Here is a 20195-nt window from a genome sequence, read left to right as displayed (position 1 = left end):
TGTGTGGCTTTTGCCTTTTATTCTATCAATAGGATATATTACATTGATTTTTGGATATTAATCCAATCTTCCTTGCCTAGGATAAATCCTACTTGGGACTGGGAGTGATGGGTCATGCCTATAATCTCAATGCTTTGGGAGGCCAAGGCAGGAGGATTACTTGAAGCCAGGAATTTGATACCAGCCTGGGCAACATAGTGAGATCCTGTACACATAGCTACATAGCTACTCAGAAGGCTGAGGCAGGAGGATGCCTTGAGCCCAGGAGTTAGAGGCTGCAGTGAGGTATGGTCACACCACTTTACTCCAGCCTGGGTGACAGAGAGAGACACTGTCTCAAAGAAACATAACCTACTTGATCATGGTATATAATTCTTTTTATATGTTTCTAGGTTTGGTTTGCAGGTATTTGGTTGAGGAGTTTGCCTCTATAGTTATAAGATATATTTATCTGTAGCTTTTCTTTCTTGTGATATCTTTATCTTGTTTTGGTGTCAGTATACTACTGGACTCATGAAATGGGCTGGGAAGATTTTCCTCCTTTTCTGTTATTTTGGAAGTTTGTAAAGAACTGGTGCTAATTCTTTTTGAATGCTTGATAATATTTAGTGGTAAAGCCATCTGGGCCTGGGCTTAGCTTCATAGGTAGGTTTTTGATTACTGACTTAACCTGCTCTTAAGAGGTCTATTTATATTGTCTTTTTTTTCTTGGTTAGTTTTGGTTCAGTTTTGGTTGTCTGTATATTTCAAAAAAAAATCGTCCACTTTGTAATCCTTTTTATTTCTCCACAGTTGGTAGTAATGCCCTAAAACTTTTAAGTTTCTGATTCTAGTAATTTGAGTCTTAATTTTTTCTTGGTCAAACTAGCTAAAGGTTTATCAATTTTGTGGATCTTTTCAAAGAACCAACTTTTGGTTTTCTTGATTTTCTATATTGTTTTTCTATTCTCTATTAATTTTCACTGATATGGCTTGGCTGTGTCCCCACCCAAATCTCATCTTGAATTTCCACATGTTGTGGGAGGGACCCAGTGGGAGATAATTGAATCATGGGGGCAGGTCTTTCCCATGCTGTTCTCATGATAGTGAATAAGTATCACAAGATCTGATGGCTTTATAAGGTAGAGTTTCCCTGCACAAGCGCTCTCTTTGCCTGCTGCCATACACTGAAGATGTGACTTGCTCTTCCTTGCCTTCCACCATGATTATGAGGCTTCCCCAGCCACATGGAACTATAAGTCCAATAAACCCCTTTTCCCATATAAATTATTCAGTCTTGAGTATGTCTTTATCAGCAGAATAAAAATGGACTAATACAGCAAATTGGTACCAGTAGAGTAGGGTGCTGCTGAAAAGATACCTGGAAATGTGGAAGTGACTGGAACTGGGTAACAGGCAGAGGTTGAAATGGTTTGGAGGGCTTAGAAGAAGACAGGAAAATGTGGGAAAGTTTGAAACTCCCTAGAGACTTGTTGAATGGCTTTGAACAAGATGCTAATGATGATATGGACAATGAAATTCAGGCTGAGCTGGTCTCAGATGGAGATGAGGAACTTCTTGGGAACTGGAGCAAAGGTGACTCTTGTTATATTTTAGCAAAGGGACTGGCAGCATTTTGCCCCATCCTAGAGATTTGTAGAACTTTGAACTTGAGAGAGATGATTTAGAGTATCTGGCAGAAGAAATTTCTAAGCAACAAAGCATTCAAGAGGTGACTTGGGTGCTGTTAAAAGCATTCAGTTTTAAAAGGGAAACAGAGCATAAAAGTTTATAAAATTTGCAGCCTGACAATGCGATAGAAAAGAAAATCCCATTTTCTAAGGAGAAATTCAAGCTGGCTGCAGAAATTTACTTAAGTAATGGGGAGCCAACTGTTAATCCCCGAGACCATGGGGAAAATGTCTTCAGGGCATGTCAGAGGTCTTCATGGCAGCCCTTCCCATCATAAGCCTGGAGGCCTACGAGGTAAAAACGGTTTCGTGGGCTGGGCCCAGGGTCCCTATGCTGTGTGTAGCCTAGGGATTTGGTGCCCTGTGTCCCAGCTGCTCTAGCTGTGGCTGAAAGGGGCCAACATAGAGCTCCAGCTGTGGCTTCAGAGGGTGCAAGCCTCAAGCCTTGGCAGCTTCCATGTGGTATTGAACCTGCGGGTGTACAGAAGTCAAGAACTGGGGTTTGGGAACCTCCACCCAGATTTCAGAGGATGTATGGAAACGCCTGGATGCTCAGGCAGAAGTTTGCTGCAGGGGCAGGGCCTTCATGGAAAACCTCTGCTAGGGAAGTACAGAAGGGAAATGTGGGGTCAGAGACCCCACAGAGAGTCTCTACTAGGGCACAGCGTAGTGCAGTTATGAAAAGAGGGCCACTGTCCTCCAGACCCCAGAATGGTAGATCCACCAACAGTTTTCACCATGCACCTGGAAAAGCCACAGACACTCATTGCCAGCCCATGAAAGCAGCCGGGAGGCTGTACCCCACAAAACCACAGGGATGGAGCTGCCCAAGACCGTGGGAGCCCATCTCTTGCATCAGCGTGACCTGGCTGTGACACATGGAGTCAAAGAAGATCATTTTGGACCTTTAAGATTTGACTGCTGTCCAGGTGCAGTGGCTCATGCCTGTAATCCCAGCACTTTGGGAGGCCAAGGTAGGCGGATCACCTGAGGTCAGGAGTTTGAGACCAGCCTGGCCAACATGGTGAAACTCTATCTTTACTAAAAATACAAAATTAGCCAGGCATGGTGGCATGCATGTGTAGTTTCAGCTACTCAGGAGGCTGAGGCAGGAGAACCACTTGAACCTGGGAGGCGGAGGTTGCAGTGAGCCAAGATTGCACCATTGCACTCCAGCCTGGGCAAGAAGAGCAAAAAAAAAAAAAAAATGGACTCTCCCGCTAGATTTTGGACTTGCATGGGGCTTGTAGGCCCTTTGTTTTGGCCAATTTCTCTCGTTTAGAATGCCTGTATTTACCCAATGCCTGTACCCCCTTCGTATCTAGGAAGTGACTAACTTGCTTTTGATTTTACAGGCTCATAGGCAGAAGGGACTGGTCTTGTTTCAGATGAGACTTTGGAATGTGGACTTTTTAAGTTAATGCTGAAATGAATTAAGACTTTGGGGGGACTGTTGGGAAGGCATGGTTGGTTTTGAAATGTGGAGATTTGGGAGGGGCCAGGGACAGAATGATATGGTTTGGCTGTGTCCCCACCCAAATCTTATCTTGAATTCCCATGTGTTGTGGGAGGGACCCAGTGGGAGGTAATTGAATCATGGGGGCAGGTCTTTCCCATGCTGTTCTCATGGTAGGGAATAAGTCTCATGAGATCTGATGGTTTTATAATGGGGTGTTTCCCTACACAAGCTTTCTTCTCTTGTCTACCTCCATGTGAGACATGCCTTTCACCTTCTGCCATGATTGTGAGGCCTCTGCAGCCACGTGGAACTGTAAGTCCATTAAACCTCTTCTGTGAATTGCCCAGTCTCGGGTATGTCTTTATCAGCAGCATGAAAATGGACTAATACAGGAATCTACTACAGGAATAAGTTGAGAAATGATGAGGACCTATCCTAAGACATGGGAATGGAGAAGAGGAAAGAAAAATAAGAGAGATTTAAAAAATGTAGGCTACACAATTATGTGTGTGAGAGGGAGTATTGTGGGATGGCTGTGTTCCTGATTGGACTGTAAATGCGTCATCCAATTTATTAAGATTAGAGAATACAGGAGAAGAAAAAGTATGGGGAAGGGAGATTATGTATTTTAGTATTAGACATACTGACTTTCAAGTAGCTATGGCACAATTAAGTGGACTTGTTCAACAGGCATGTCAGGAATGTGGGAGAAAAATCTTGGATGAAATTTTGGAAGACGCCAGGCACGGTGGCTCAAACCTATAATCCTAGCACTTTGGGAGGCCGAGGCAGGTGGGTCACCTGAGGTCAATAGTTTGAGACCATCCTGGCTAACACGGTGAAATCCCATCTCTACCAAAAATACAAAAAAATTAGCCGCGCATGGTGGCGGGGCACCTGTAGTCCCAGCTACTCTAGAGGCTGAGGCAGGAGAATCGCGTGAACCCAGGAGGCAGAGCTTGCAGTGAGCAGAGATCGTGCCACTGCACTCCAGCCTGGGTGACAGAGTGAGACTCAGTCTCAAAAAAAAAAAATTAGCTGGTCATGGTAGTACATGCCTGTAATCCCCACTATTCAGGAGGCTGAGGCGGGGGAATCGCTTGAACCTGGGAGGCGGAGGTTGCAGTGAGCCGAGATTGCACCCTTGCACCCCAGCCTAGGGGAGAGAGCGAGACTCTGTTTCAAAAAAAAAAAAAAAAAAAATTAAAAAAAAAAAAGAGGCTGGGCGCGGTGGCTCACGCCTGAATCCCAGCACTTTGAGAGGCCGAGGTGGGCGGATCACAAGGTCAGGAGATCAAGACCATCCTGGTTAACACTGTGAAACTCTGTCTCTACTAAAAATACAAAAAAAAATTAGCCAGGCGTGGTGGTGGGTGCCTGTAGTCCCAGCTACTCGGGAGGCTGAGGCAGGAGAATGGCGTGAACCTGGGACGCAGAGCTGGCAGTGAGCTGAGATTGCGCCACTGTACTCCAGCCTGGGTGACAGAGTGAGACTCCATCTCAAAAAAAAAAAAAAATTAAAAAAAAAATTTTGGAAGATACTAGTACATGTGTTAGTTAAAGCCATGAATTTTGATGAGATCACCTTGGGGGAAAAATATACAATGGGAATAACTAAGGACTAAGAATGGGTCCCCAACATTTTAAAGGGTAACGAGAGATAGTAGAACAATAGAGGTAGGAGGAAACCCAATAGAATTGAGTCATAAGAAGCCAGCTTTGGCTGCATCCCGTGTTTTGCATAATTTTTATTATTTAGTTTAAGACATAGTTTTTTGTTTTGTTTTGTTTTGTTTTTAAAGACATTTATTCAGCGTCACGATCAGACTGTTACATTTAGCAATCAACAGCATGGGTGCAAAAAAAAAAACTACATTAAAACCCTTTGTTGGAATGCTTTACACTTTCCACAGAACACAAACTAAAATAATCTGTAATAACCTGTTATAGAGTTAGTCACAAATACAGTCCTCGAGTTTTTTGCCCATACTCATCAGTATTTGTCTAAAACATGTCTTCTTTGTAGCGCGTAGGCCCTGCTACCACTGTGCTTGGCTGAGTTCACAAATCTGTTGTAACCTGTAGCTTCCCTGTCACTTCTCTGGATCTCCTCTCCTGCTAAGCTTTGTTTCCTAATTAAAATCTTCTGCCACTGCCATAGCTACTGCTGCTACTGGAACTGCCATAGCCACTTAGGTTTTGTGGTTTGACAAAGTATTGGCCTCCACCACCATAGGGGCCAGAACTTCTGCCTCCAAAGTTTCCTCCCTTCGTGGGTCCAAAATTTGAAGACTGATTGTTGTAATTGCCAAAATCATTGTAGCTTCCACTGCCTCCAAAATTGCTTCCACTACCACCACCAAAGCTGCCTCCACCTCCATTGTTATAGCTGTTATAGCTGCCACTCCCAACATAGCCACTGCCCTGGCTTCCATAACCCTTTCCAACACTTCCATAGCCTCTGCTTCCTCCAGAGTAACCAGGGCCACCTACTCCATAACCACCATCATTACTAAACCCATTATAGCCATCCCCACTGCCACCATATCCATCACCACCACAGCTGCCACCAAAGCCATCATGACCACTGAAGTTTCCTCCATGACCAAAGTTGTCATTCCCACTGAAACCACCTCCATGACCACCACCAAAGTTTCCAGAACCACTTCGACCTCTTTGGCTGGATGAAGCCCTAGCCATCTCTTGGTTTGACAGGGCTTTCCTAACTTCACAGTTGTGGCCATTCACAGTATGCTATTTCTGAATGACAGTTTTATCCATGGAGTTATGGTTGTCAAAGGTTACGAAGGCAAAGCCCCTTTTCTTGCCACTGCCTCAGTCATGATTTGAATCACTTCAATTTTTCCATACTGTTCAAAGTAATCTCTTAGGTGATGTTCTTCAGTGTCTTCTTTAATGCCACCAACAAATATCTTTTTCACAGTTAAGTGGGCACCTGGTCTTTGAGAATCTTCTCTTGAGACAGCTCTCTTTGGTTCCACAACTCTTCCATCCACCTTTTGTGGCCTTGCATTCATGGCTGCATCCACTTTCACGACAGTGGCATATGAGACAAACCCAAAGCCTCTGGAGCGCTTGGTATTTGGATCTCATTACCACACAGTCCATGAGCGTTCCTCATTGCTCAAAATGGCTCCTCAGGCTCTCATCGCTTGTTTCAAAGCTCAACTGTCCAATGAAGAGCTTCCTCAGCTGTTTGGGCTCTTTAGGAGACTCTGACTTAGACAAGACGGCTGGGAGAAGAGAGACTTTAATGATGCTTCTTCGGCGGCGTCCAGGGACAGAAAGGCAAGACAGTTTTAAATTTCCATTGTGGTTTGTCTTTTGACTCAAGATTATTTAGAAGATGTAGTATTTACTTTCCAAACATTTCAAAATTTATTTTGTTCTTAGTTTAGCTTCCCCCATACTTCGTGTTATTTTTGGTTGTGTTTCAGTTCTTTTTACATACTTAAATCTCACAAGACGTTATTATTCTTATTTCATATAGCCAATATTCATTTAGATTTATCCACATATTCATATTTTCAATCTGTCTAAGAAAGATACAAGTATTCAAATACAATAACCATAAAAAAGCTGAATTTTTACTTGTTAAGAAGGGGAGAGCTGTAATACAATGTACAACCTCTCTGAACAAAGCAAGAGATATTCATATGGAAGCATGGAATTCCAAGACTGAAAAACTTTAAGAAAAAAGAGTATTTAGAGACCGTTTTACTTTCAGCCATGGATACCTTGTATTTGGAGTGAGGCTGTTGTTACTTGATTGACTTTCAGGCATGTGGTAACTAGAATAGGATTGTTGCTAACTGGCTGACATTCTGAAGTGAGGGAATATCATGGGCTGATTTTCTCTTTTTTCTTTTCTTTTTCTTCTCTCTTTTTTTTCTTTTTTTCTTTTTTTGAGACAGAGTCTTACTCTGTTGCTGAGGCCTGAGTGTAGTGGTATGATCATGGCTCACAGCAGCCTCAAACTCCCATGCTCAAGTGATCCTCCCACCTCAGCCTCTCAGGTAGCTGGGACTACAGGTGCATGCTGTGACTCCTGGCTAATTTTTTTGTAGAGATTGGGTTTCATCATATTGTCCAGGCTGGTCTCAAACTCTTGGGCTCTAGTCATTCACCCACCTTGGCCTCCCAAAGTGCTGGGATTATAGGTGTGAGCCACCACGCCAGGCTGATTTTCTTTTTTATTCCTAGCTTCATAGCTAAGTTTTATTTAAACTTTAAAGAACATATAATTTTAAGATTCTTAAATAATTTGAAGCCTTAGAACAATATGGAAAATCCTCCAAATTGTTTATGAACCCAGAAAACCATAATGTCAAAACACAATAAAATATAGTACAAATAAACCCATCAATTTTCTGTTATTTATGACAGTAGGTGCAAACATTCTAAATAAAATAATAATTAGTATTATAGCTTAGCAAAGATTAAAAGCAAAACATTTTAACCAAGTAGAATATATTCCAGGAATGCATGAGTGATTCAACATTAGGAAATTGATCAGCATAATACATTTCATAAAAATATTAAGAGAAAAACTGTATGATCATATAAGAGATGCTGCAATTATTTTGTTAAAATATAGCAGTTATTCTCAAGAAAAAGTCTAAATTAAATATCCCTAGAAAAAAACTACATAAATATAATACTAAAACAAATAAAAAACCAATAGTAATACCATGAATGGAAAAACACTAAAACTTTATAATTAACCTAACAAAATAGATGAGGATGCTTGATATCAACATTTTTATTTATTTTTTGGTGGTTCTAGAAAATGAAATAATAGAATAAAGTAAAATAACAGATATGAATATTGGAAAAGAAAAGATAAAATATTTCTTTGTGCTGATATTATAGTTATATACTTAGAAAATCTGGAACTGTAGAAAAAAAGATTAAAATCAGTAAGACAGTTTGGTGAGGAGACTGAATCAGAATTAAATAAATAAAAGTAAATTGTTTTTCTCTACTTAAGCAATAAAGGACCTAAAAATGAGAATGGGAAAAATATTTCCAAGCCATTAGTTTTTGTCACTGCAAGAATACATTCTTTAAAGGAAGGACTTACCTATAATGTCCAGGCTGGCTGGCCTTGAACTCCTGGGTTCAAACAATCCTCCTGCCTCAGCCTCCTGAGTAGCTTTGACTACAGGCGCATGCCACTATGCCTGGCTAGAATACATTTAGTTGTTTAAAAGACATAGGTTCTATAGGAAGAAAATTATATATGTGTTATAATACATTTTTATAATATAATTCTTCTAAAAATAATACATAGGATAAGATAATATTTATATAATCAAAATGCTCATGAAAAAGTTTAAAATTGATTTTGTGATTACTTGTTTAGGGCTTGAGTCTATGGCCAAAGAATAACTGATCTTTCCCTTTTGTGAATTTGTAGAGTAAGATCTTTTTATTCTCATATTGCTCCCTTCCTACATTTGCATTTGTCTTTCTGGGATAATTTTCTTTTTCCTTGAAGAAATCTCTTTGGTATTTTCTATAGTGGTGGGTGTGCTGATTATTTTTTGTTTAAAGGCTTGCTTGCTTTTCTTTTCTTTCCTTTTTCTTTCTTTTTCTTTCCTTCCTTCCTTTCTTTTCTTTTCACTTTTCTTCCTTTCTTTCTTTTCTTTCTCTCTCTCTTTCTTTCCTTCCTTCCTTCTCTCTCTTTCTTTTCTTTTCTTTCTTTCTTTCCCTTCCTTCCTTCCTTTACTTCCTTCCTTTCTTTCTTTTCTTTTCTCTTTTCTTTCTTTCTTCTCTGTCTTTCTTTCCTTCCTTCCTTCTCTCTTTTCTTCTTTCTTTCCTCTCCTTCCTTCCTTCCTTTCTTTTCTTTTCTTTCTTTCTTTCCTTCTTTTCTTTCTCTCTCTTTCTTTCCTTCCTTCCTTCTCTCTCTCTTTTCTTCTCTTTCTTTCTTTATTTCCCTCCCTCCCTCCCTTCCTTCCTTCTTCTTTCTTTTCTTTTCTTTATTATTATTATTATTATGCTTTAAGTTCTAGGGTTCATGTGCACAACGTGCAGGTTTGTTACATATGTAGACATGTGCCATGTTGGTGTGCTGCACCCATTAACTCATCATTTACATTAGGCGTATCTCCTAATGCTATCGCTCCCACCTCCCCCCACCCCACGACAGGCCCACGACAGGCCCCGGTGTGAGATGTTCCCCACCCTGTGTCCAAGTGTTCTCATTGTTCAGTTCTCACATATGAGTGAGAAGATGCAGTGTTTGGTTTTCTGTCCTTGTGATAGTTTGCTGAGAATGATGGTTTCCAGCTTCATCCATGTCCCTACAAAGGACATGAACTCATCATTTTTTATGGCTGCATAGCATTCCATGGTGTATGTATGCCACATTTTCTTAATCCAGTCTATCACTGATGGACATTTGGGTTAGTTCCAAGTCTTTGCTATTGTGAATAGTGCCACAATAAACATACGTTTGCATGTGTCTTTATAGCAGCATGATTTATAATCCTTTGGGTATATACCAGTAATGGGATGGCTGGGTCAAATGGTATTTCTAGTTCTAGATCCTTGAGGAATCGCCACACTGTCTTCCACAATGGTTGAACTAGTTTACAGTCCCACCAACAGTGTAAAAGTGTTCTATTTCTCCACAGCCTCTCCAGCACTTGTTGTTTTCCTGACTTTTTAATGATCGCCATTCTAACTGGTGTGAGATGGTATCTCATTGTGGTTTTGATTTGCATTTCTCTGATGACCAGTGATGATGAGCATTTTTTCATGTGTCTGTTGGCTGCATAAATGTCTTCTTTTGAGAAGTGTCTGTTCGTATCCTTTGCCCACTTGTTGATGGGGTTGTTTGTTTTTTTCTTGTAAATTTGTTTAAGTTGTTTGTAGACTCTGGATATTAGCCCTTCGTCAGATGGGTAGATTCTAAAAATTTTCTCCCATTCTGTAGGTTGCCTGTTCACTCTGATGGTGGTTTCTTTTGCTGTGCAGAAGCTCTTTAGTTTAATTAGATCCCGTTTTTCAATTTTGGCTTTTCTTGCCATTGCTTTTGGTGAATGGTATTGCCTAGGTTTTCTTCTAGGGTTTTTACAGTTTTAGGTCTAATATTTGAGTCTTTAATCCATCTTAAATTAATTTTTGTATAAGGTGTAAGGAAGAGATCCAGTTTCAGCTTTCTACATGTGGCTAGCCAGTTTTCCCAGCACCATTTATTAAATAGGGAATCCTTTCCCCATTTCTTGTTTTTGTTGGGTTTGTCAAAGATCAGATGGTTGTAGATGTGTGGTATTGTTTCTGAGGGCTCTGTCCTGTTCCATTGGTCTATATCTCTGTTTTGGTAGCAATACCATGCTGTTTTGGTTACTGTAGCCTTGTAGTATAGTTTGAAGTCAGGTAGCATGATGCCTCCTGCTTTGTTCTTTTGGCTTAGGATTCTTGGCAATGTGGGCTCTTTTTTGGTTCCATATGAACTTTAAAGCAGTTTTTTCCAATTCTGTGAAGAAAGTCATTGGTAGCTTGATGGGGATGGCATTGAATCTATAAATTACCTTGGGCAGCATGGCCATTTTCATGACATTTATTATTCCTATCCATGAGCATGGAATGTTCTTCCATTTGTCTGTGTCCTCTTTTATTTTGTTGAGCAGTGGTTTGTAGTTCTCCTTGAAGAGGTCCTTCACATCCCTTGTAAGTTGGATTCCTCGGTACTTTATTCTCTTTGAAGCAATTGTGAATGGGAGTTCACTCATGATTTGGCTGTTTGTTATTGGTGTAAGTAATGCTTGTGATTTTTGTACATTGATTTTGTATCCTGAGACTTTGCTGAAGTTGCTTATCAGCTTAAGGAGATTCTGGGCTGAGACGATGAGGTTTTCTAAATATACAATCATGTCGTCTGCAAACAGGGACAATTTGACTTCCTCTTTTCCTAATTGAATACCCTTTATTTCTTTCTCCTGCCTGATTGCCCTGGCCATAATTTCCAACACTATGTTGAATAGGAGTGGTGAGAGAGGGCATCCCTGTCTTGTGCCAGTTTTCAAAGGGAATGCTTCCAGTTTTTGCCCATTCAGTATGATATTGGCTGTGGGTTTGTCATAGATAGCTCTTATTATTTTGAGATACATCCTATCAATACCTAGTTTATTGAGAGTTTTTAGCATGAAGTGCTGCTGAATTTTGTCGAAGGCCTTTTCTGCATCTATTGAGATAATCATGTAGTTTTTGTCTTTGGTTCTGTTTATATGCTGGATTATGTTTATTGATTTTTGTATGTTGAACCAGCCTTGCATCCCAGGGATGAAGCCAGCTTCATCGTGGTAGATAAGCTTTGATGTGCTGCTGGATTCTGTTTGCCAGTATTTTACTGAGGATTTTTGCTTCGATGTTCATCAGGGATATTGGTCTAAAATTCTCTTTTTTTGTTGTGTCTCTGCCAGCCTTTGGCATCAGGATGATGCTGGCCTCATAAAATGAGTTAGGGCGGATTCCCTCTTTTTCTATTGATTGGAATAGTTTCAGAAGGAATGGTACCAGCTCCTCTTTGTACCTCTGGTAGAATTTGGCTGTGAATCTGTCTCGTCCTGGTTGGTAAGCTATTAATTATTGCCTCAATTTCAGGACCTGTTATTTATTGGTCTATTCAGGGATTCAACTTCTTCCCGTTTTTTTGGTTGGTAAGCTATTAATTATTGCCTCAATTTCAGAACCTGTTACTGGTCTATTCAGGGATTCAGCTTCTTCCTGGTTTAGTCTTGGGAGGGTGTATGTGTCCAGGAATTTATCCATTTCTTTTAGATTTTCTAGTTTATTTGCATAGAGGTGTTTATAGTATTCTCTGATGGTAGTTTGTATTTCTGTGGGATCAGTGGTGATATCTCCTTTATCGTTTTTTATTGCATCTATCTGATTCTTCTCTCTTTTCTTCTTTATTAGTCTTGCTAGCGGTCTATCAATTTTGTTAATCTGTAAAAAAAAAAAACAGTTCCTGGATTCGTTGATTTTCTGAAGGGTTTTCTGTGTCTCTGTCTCCTCAGTTCTGCTCTGATCTTAGTTATTTCTTGCCTTCTGCTAGCTTTTGAATGTGTTTGCTCTTGCTTCTCTAGTTCTTTTAACTGTGATGTTAGAGTGTCAATTTTAGATCTTTCCTGCTTTCTCTTGTGGGCATTTAGTGCTATAAATTTCCCTCTACACACTGCTTTAAATGTGTTCCAGAGATTCTGGTACGTTGTGTCTTTGTTCTCATTGGTTTCGAAGAGCATCTTTGTTTCTGCCTTCATTTCATTATGTACGCAGTAGTCATTCAGGAGCAGGTTGTTCAGTTTCCATGTGGTTGACCAGTTTTGAGTGAGTTTCTTAATCCTGAGTTCTAGTTTGATTGCACCGTGGTCTGAGAGACAGTTTGTTATAATTTCTATTCTTTTACATTTGCTGAGGAGTGCTTTACTTCCAACTATGTGGTCAATTTTGGAATAAGTGCGATGTGGTGCTGAGAAGAATGTATATTCTGTTGATTTGGGGTGGAGAGTTCTGTAGATGTCTATTAGGTCTGCTTGTTGCAGAGCTGAGTTAAATTCCTGGATATCCTTATTAACTTTCTGTCTCATTGATCTGTCTAATGTTGACAGTGGGGTGTTAAAGTCTCCCATTTTTATTGTGTGGGAGTCTAAGTCTCTTTGTAGGTCTCTAAGGACTTGCTTTATGAATCTGGGTGCTCCTGTATTGGGTGCATGTACATTTAGGATTGTTAGCTCTTCTTGTTGAATTGATACCTTTACCATTATGTAATGGCCTTCTTTGTCTCTTTTGATCTTTGTTGGTTTAAAGTCTGTTTTATCAGAGACTAGGATTGCAACCCCTCCTTTTTTTTTTTTCCCCCCATTTGCTTGGTAGTTCTTCCTCCATCCCTTTATTTTGAGCCTATGTGTGTCTCTGCACATGAGATGGGTTTCCTGAATACAGCACACTGATGGGTCTTGACTCTTTATCCAGTTTGCCAGTCTGTGTCTTTTAATTGGGGCATTTAGCCCATTTACATTTAAGGTTAATATTATGTGTGAATTTGATCCTGTCATTATGATGTTCGCTGATTAGTTTGCTCGTTAGTTGATGCAGTTTCTTCCTAGCATCGATGGTCTTTACAATTTCACATGTTTTTGCAGTGGCTGGTGCCAGTTGTTCCTTTCCATGTGTAGTGCTTTCTTCAGGAGCTCTTGTAAGGCAGGCCTGGTGGTGATAAAATCTCTCAGCATTTGCTTGTCTGTAAAGGATTTTATTTCTCCTTCACTTATGAAGCTTAGTTTGGCTGGATATGAAATTCTGGGTTGAAAATTCTTTTCTTTAAGAATGTTGAATATTGGCCCCCACTCTCTTCTGGCTTGTAGAGTTTCTGCCGAGAGATCTGCTCTTAATCTGATGGACTTCCCTTTGTGAGTAACCCAACCTTTCTCTCTGGCTGCCCTTAACATTTTTTCCTTCGTTTCAACTTTGGTGAATCTGATAATTACGTGTCTTGGAGTTGCTCTTCTCGAGGAGTATCTTTGTGGCATTCTCTGTGTTTCCTGAATTTGAATGTTGGCCTGCCTTGCTAGGTTGGGGAAGTTCTCCTGGATAATATCCTAAAGAGTGTTTTCCAACTGGGTTCCATCCTCCCTGTCACTTTCAGATACACCAATAGACGTAGATTTGGTCTTTTCACATAGTCCCATATTTCTTGGCAGCTTTGTTCATTTCTTTTTACTCTTTTTTCTCTAAACTTCTCTTCTCGCTTCATTTCATTCATTTGATCTTCAATCACTGATACTATTTCTTCCACTTGATCAAATCAGCTACTGAAGCTTGTGCATGCGTCACGTAGTTCTCGTGCCATGGTTTTCAGCTGCATCAGGTCATTTAAGGTCTTTTGTACACTGTTTACTGTAGTTAGCCATTCGTCTCATCTTTTTTCAAGGTTTTTAGCTTCTTTGCTATGGGTTTGAACATCCTCCTTTAGCTCGGAGAAGTTTGTTATTACCGATCATCTGAAGCCTTCTTCTCTCAACTCATCAAAGTCATTCTCCATCCAGGTTTGTTCTGTTGCTGGCGAGGAGCTGTGTTCCTTTGAAGGAGAAGAGGTGCTCTGATTTTTAGAATTTTCAGCTTCTCTGCTCTGGTTTTTCCCCCTCTTTGTGGTTTTATCTACCTTTGGTCTTTGTTGATGGTGATGTACAGATGTGGTTTTGGTGTGGATGTCCTTTCTGTTTGTTAGTTTTCCTTCTAACAGTCAGGACCCTCAGCTGCAGGTCTGTTGGAGTTTGCTGGAGGTCCATTCCAGACCCTGTTTGCCTGGGTATCATCAGCGGATGCTGCAGAGCAGCAAATATTGCAGAGCAGCAAATGTTGCTGCCTGATCCTTCCTCTGGAAGCTTCGTCTCAGAGGGGCACCTGGCCGTATGAGGTGTCAGTTGTCCCCTACTGGGTGGTGTCTCCCAGTTAGGCTACTCGGGGGTCAGGGACCCACTTGAGAAGGCAGTCTGTCTGTTCTCAGATCTCTAACTCTGTGCTGGGAGAACCACTACTCTCTTCAAAGCTGTCAGCCAGGGACGTTTAAGTCTGCAGAAGTTTCTGCTGCCTTTTGTTCAGCCATGCCCTCCCCCCAGAGGTGGAGTCTACAGAGGCAGGTGGGCCTCCTTGAGCTGTGGTGGGCTCCACCCAGTTCGACCTTCCTGGCCGCTTTGTTTATCTACTCAAGCCTTAGCAATGGCGGACGCCCCTCCCCAAGCCTTGCTGCCACCTTGCAGTTTGATCTCAGACTGCTGTGCTAGCAGTGAGCGAGGCTCCGTGGGCGTGGGACCCTCTGAGCCAGGCACAGGATATAATCTCCTGGTGTGCCATTTGCTAAGACCATTGGAAAAGCACAGTATTAGGGTGGGAGTGTCCCAGTTTTCCAGGTACCGTCTGTCATGGCTTCTCTTGGCTAGGAGAGGGAATTCCCTGACCCCTTGCACTTCCTGGGTGAGGCGATGTCCCACCCTGCTTCAGCTCACACTCCATGGGCTGCACCCACTGTCAGACAAGCCCCAGTGAGATGAACCCAGTACCTCAGTTGGAAATGCAGAAATCACCCGTCTTCTGCATTGCTCACGCTGGGAGCTGTAGATTGGAGCTCTTCCTATTCGACCATCTTGGAACCTCCTCTTTTCTTTTCTTTCTTTCTTGTTTTTTTTTTTTGAGATGGGGTCTAATTATGTTGCCCAGGCTACTCTTGGTCTTGAACTCCTAAGCTCAAGCAGTCCTCCCACCTTGACCTTTCAAAGTGCTGGGATTACAGGCATGAGCCACTGCGCTGGGCCTTAAAGGTTATTTTCTAAGAATTCTAATTTGGCAGTGATTTTCTTTTAGTGGGTTATTTTAACTTTCTGTTAAACATCCACTGATTTTTAAATTTTAGTTATTATATTTTTCAGTCCTAGAATTTATTAACTTTTAGAGTTTCTAGTTCTCTGCTGAGATTTTCCATCTTGTCATTTTATAACTTGAAAGTTGTAGTCACAGTTAATTTTAAAATCCATGTCTGGTGATTGGATAATATTTGGTTCTCCTATAGTTCTATTTTATTTTCTGTATTTTCTCTTGGTTTTGAGTCCATTCTTTTCATATTTCTATTTCTGATTGAATGTTGGACATTGTGTGTGAAAAGTTTTAGAGATAACTTGAGACTCTGGATGATACTGTATTACATAAGAAGGATTTTACTTTTTATTCTGGCAGGTCATTTATTGCAGGCATGGATCACTGTAATCCAAGCAGGGACTGAGCTGAAATGAAGTCTGGCCTTGGGCTTTCTGAGGGCTGTTCCATTTCTGTTCCACCTTTATTCTTAAGATGTAGTGCTTCAGAGAGTTAGGGGTCCCAGTAGTATCCTGGTGTTACCAGGACCTCTACCCCTTAGCAAATTTGGGACTTCAATTTTGTCCACCACCCCACCCCTGAGTAGAGTGACTTAATATCCCAAATTTCCATGAAAGATATTGAAGTTCCATCCTCCAAAATCCATGAAAGATATTAAAAATCCATTAAAGCATTTTTGTTCAGTGCATCATGTGTTTCTTAAGAATCCTTCTCAGTAAAGTGTCTCAGGCAACCCTGAAACATTGACTGGCACAATTGTTCAATATAAAACTACACTATAAAAGCTACATGGGAAAACACAATTAAATTTTCTATGGCAGCAATAATATAGTTATTGATAAAATGACAATACTTATCCATATCAGCCCTCTGGATCTGCGGGTTCTGCATCATCAGATTCAAGCAACCGTGGATCAAAAATACTTAAAAAAATAAAAAAAATACAAATAAAAACACAATATAGTATAATAAATATCACATAGCATCTGCATTGTATTAGGTAATATAAGTAATCTAGAGTTGATTTAATGTATACAAGAGGATGTGCATAGGTTATATGCAAATACCACATCATTTTCTGTAAGGGACTTGAGAACCCATGGATTTTGGTATCCATGGGGGTCCTGAAACCAATCCTCTGTAGATACTGAGGGATGACTGTGTATAGTGGGCAGAGAAAAATGAGGTAGCAAATGGTTTAAAATAAAAGAAGAAGTCAAAATTATGAATGGTGGTGAAATTAGCAGATCATTTTGAATATTCCTAGAAGATCAAAATTTACTGATGAAGGAAGGCAGTGAAAATATTTTCATCAAGGACAAGAAAAAGTTTCCTTTTAAATTACTTGTCTTTATATAACTTTGAGATGGCAATGTTTTCATTTCGTATTTTGCAAATGAATAAGAAAAAGAGGGAGTTTTGCCATAATCTCATAGTGAATCAGTCCACTGGACCCACATTAGGATCCACACTCAAGTTTTGTTAGGACCAAAAGCTGTAAACTTTATGAAAACCTGATCAATAACTTAAAAAATGACTCAGGAACTATGATAATCTATTTTAATTTGTTATTCACTATCCCATAATCATGAAGAAGCTGATTATTATCATTGTCCTCTTAAAAGAATGATGTAGTGAATTAAGGTCTTTTACAGAAAACTATAGTTGATAGTTTCTGGGTTTAATGCATTTGATTCTCAGCTGGAAAGACAAGAAATTTAAGATATAAACTGTCATTGTCATTGAAAAATAGTTTGTTAGTCATTAAAGCACCAATTACACAGTGCTTAGTCATTAAACATTTATTTAGGAACTGCTTTTTGTAAGGTTCTCTGCTAGTCAAGCTGTAGGATAATAAAAGATTTTTAAAAGATGTGCCCTTGCTCAGTAGGATTTTATAATTTGGTATTAAAATAGTAGTCTTACAAATACTTCTAAAAGTTAATGCTTTTCTTACTTTTCTAGGTTACTCCAAAATTCTTCCAAGTTTGATTAGTTCTCTTGACTTCTGTTCTTTCAAGTTGGAAAACCTGGAGTTTCCTGATACGCCTCTTGAAGAATGGCAGGAAATAGATGAAAAAATTAATGAAATGAAATCACAGTTGGATATATTGTTAAACCTTACTGGTATTGTTCCACAGCACATAGATGTGGATTCTGTTTCGTAAGTTCCCATAGCTTTCTTTTGTTTTGAGAGAATTTTCCTAAAGGTTTATTGCAATACAATTCATATATAATTCACTTTTTCAAAGTGTACAATTCTGTGGTGTTCAGTATATTTATAGATATAGGTAACCATCACCGGTCAATTTTAGAATATTTCATCACCTCCAAAAGAAGCCTTATGCACTTTAGCTATCATTCTGCAATCCTTCATCCTCTCCTACCGTCCTACCCCCAGCCCTAAGCAGCCACAAATCTACTTTGTCTTTGTTGATTGTATTGTTGTGAACAATTTTTTTTTTTTTTTTGAGACGAAGTCTCGCTCTTATTTCCCAGGCTGGAGTGCAATGGCGAGATCTTGGCTCACTGCAACCTCCACCTCCCGGGTTCAAGCGATTCTGTTACCTCAGCCTCCTGAGTAGCTGGGACTACAGGCACCTGCCACCATGCCCAGCTAATTTTTGTATTTTTAGTAGAGACGGGGTTTCACCATGTTGGCCAGGCTGGTCTCGAACTCCTGACCTCAGGTGATCTGCCCACCTCAGCCTTCCAAAGTACTTGGATTACAGGTGTGAGCCACTGCACCTGGCCTGTTGTGGACATTTTATTTGAAAGGAATCATTGTACTATGTGGTCTTTGTGTCTAACTTCTTTGACTTAGCATAATTTTTTCAAGATTCATCCATGTTGTGGCATATTTCAGTATTTCATTTTTATGACTGAATCATACTCTATGTATGGATATACCATATTTTATTTGTTCATTTGTCCATTGATAGACACTTGGATTGTTTCCATCTTTTGGCCTTAATGAGTAGTGTTTCAATAAACATTCATGTGCATGCTTTTTGTGGACAAACATTTGTTTTCATTTCTCTTGGATATATATCACCTAAGGAGTGGAATTGCTGGATCATATGGCAATTCCATTTTTAATAATTTGAGGAACTGCCAGACTGTTTTCCAAGGTGTTTTTGGAAAACCTACACAATTTTACATTCACATCAGCAGTGCATGTGGGTTCTGATTTCTCCACTTACTTGCCAATACTTATTATCTGACTTTTGATTCTAGCTATAATAGAGGGACTGAAGTGTTATTTTATTGTGGTTTTGATTCACATTTCCCTAATGACAAATGATGTGAAGAATTGTTTCACATGCTTATTGGCTATTTGTATATTTTCTTTGAGGGAAATTTTTTCTGTGCTGTTGTTGTTGTTGCTTGTGCTGGTGTCATAGCTAAGAATTCTTTGCCAAATCCAAGGTCATGAAAATTTACCCCTATGTTTTCTTGTAAGAGTTTTGTAGCATTTGCTCTCTTACATTAAGGTCTCTGATCCATTTTAGTTAATTTTTGTATATGGTATGTGGTAAGGGTCCAATTTCATTCTTTTGCATGTGGATATTCAGTTGTACCAGCACCATTTGTTGAAGACTATTCTTTCTCCACTTAATGGTATTGACAGTTTTGATGAAAGTCAGTCATGGGTTTATTTCTGAATGATTAATTCTATCACATTGATCTGTATGTCCACCCTTGTGTCAATAACATGCTGTCTTGCTTATTCTTGCTTTGTAGAACGTTTTGAAAAGGAATGGGAAATGTGAGTCTTTCTACTTGACTCTTCTTTAACAGGATTATTTTGGCTTTTCTGGGTACCTTGCAATTCCATATAAATTTTAGAATAAGCTTGTAAATTTTTACAAAGACATTAACTAGGATTCTGAAAAAGAATTTGTCAGATCTGTACATCAGAATGGGAATATTGCTATCTTAAACATGTTAAGTCTTCTACGTGAACATGGGACATTTTTCCAATTATTTGGATCTTCTTTAATTTCTTCTGAGTATAAGCTATACACTTCTTTTGTTATGTTTACTCCTAAGTACTTTTTAAATGTTATTGCAAATAAGATTTTTAAAACTTTATTTCAGATTGTTTATTGCATGTGTATAGGAATACAATTGACTTTTAAAATATTGATCTTACATCCCAGAGCCCTGCTGAATTCATTTATTAGTTGCAATAATTTTTAAAAGGATTTCTTAGTATTTTCTATACAAAAGATCATACCTATAAATAGAAGTAGTTTCTTTTTAATCTAGATGCCTTTGATTTCCTTCTCTTGCCTAACTGCTTTGGCTAGAACCTCAATACAATGTTGAATGGAAGATGTTGTTCCTATTCTTACGGGAATTGCATCCAGTCTTTCACTATTAAGTATAATGTTATTTGTGGGTTTTTCCTAGATGCCTTTTATTGGATTTGGGAAGTTTTCTTCTATTCCTAATTTGTTGCATGCTTTTACATAAAAAAGTTGTTGCATTTTAATCAAAACCACAATGAGATACCATCTCACACCAGTTAGAATGGCGATCATTAAAAAGTCAGGAAACGACAGGTGCTGGAGAGGATGTGGAGAAATAGGAACACTTTTACACTGTTGGTGGGACTGTAAACTAGTTCAGCCATTGTGGAAGTCAGTGTGGCGATTCCTCAG

At 39.6% G+C, this 20195-nt stretch overlaps 1 protein-coding gene and 1 pseudogene across 13 annotated transcripts in view; one reads left to right on the top strand and one right to left on the bottom strand.

Annotated features, from left to right (window-relative positions):
- Positions 1-20195, top strand: part of AXDND1 (axonemal dynein light chain domain containing 1) — a 198564-nt gene that overhangs the window by 88787 nt on the left and 89582 nt on the right. For all 13 annotated transcript variants that reach the window (XR_008523274.2, XR_010137562.1, XM_054550597.2 and 10 more), the window contains one exon: positions 17494-17692. Coding sequence is in view for 11 of the 13 variants with exons in the window: in XM_054550597.2 (XP_054406572.1) it covers positions 17494-17692 (199 nt within the window). In the remaining 2 variants the exon portion in view is untranslated. The remainder of the gene's footprint in view (positions 1-17493; positions 17693-20195) is intronic.
- Positions 5108-6881, bottom strand: LOC100439584 (heterogeneous nuclear ribonucleoprotein A1-like; annotated as a pseudogene).

The sequence above is a fragment of the Pongo abelii genome, chromosome 1 (genome assembly GCF_028885655.2).
Source record: "Pongo abelii isolate AG06213 chromosome 1, NHGRI_mPonAbe1-v2.0_pri, whole genome shotgun sequence".
In the NCBI taxonomy this organism is placed as follows: domain Eukaryota; kingdom Metazoa; phylum Chordata; class Mammalia; order Primates; family Hominidae; genus Pongo; species Pongo abelii.
Note: the sequence above shows the minus strand (reverse complement) of the source record. Positions and strands in the feature narration are given on the sequence as shown.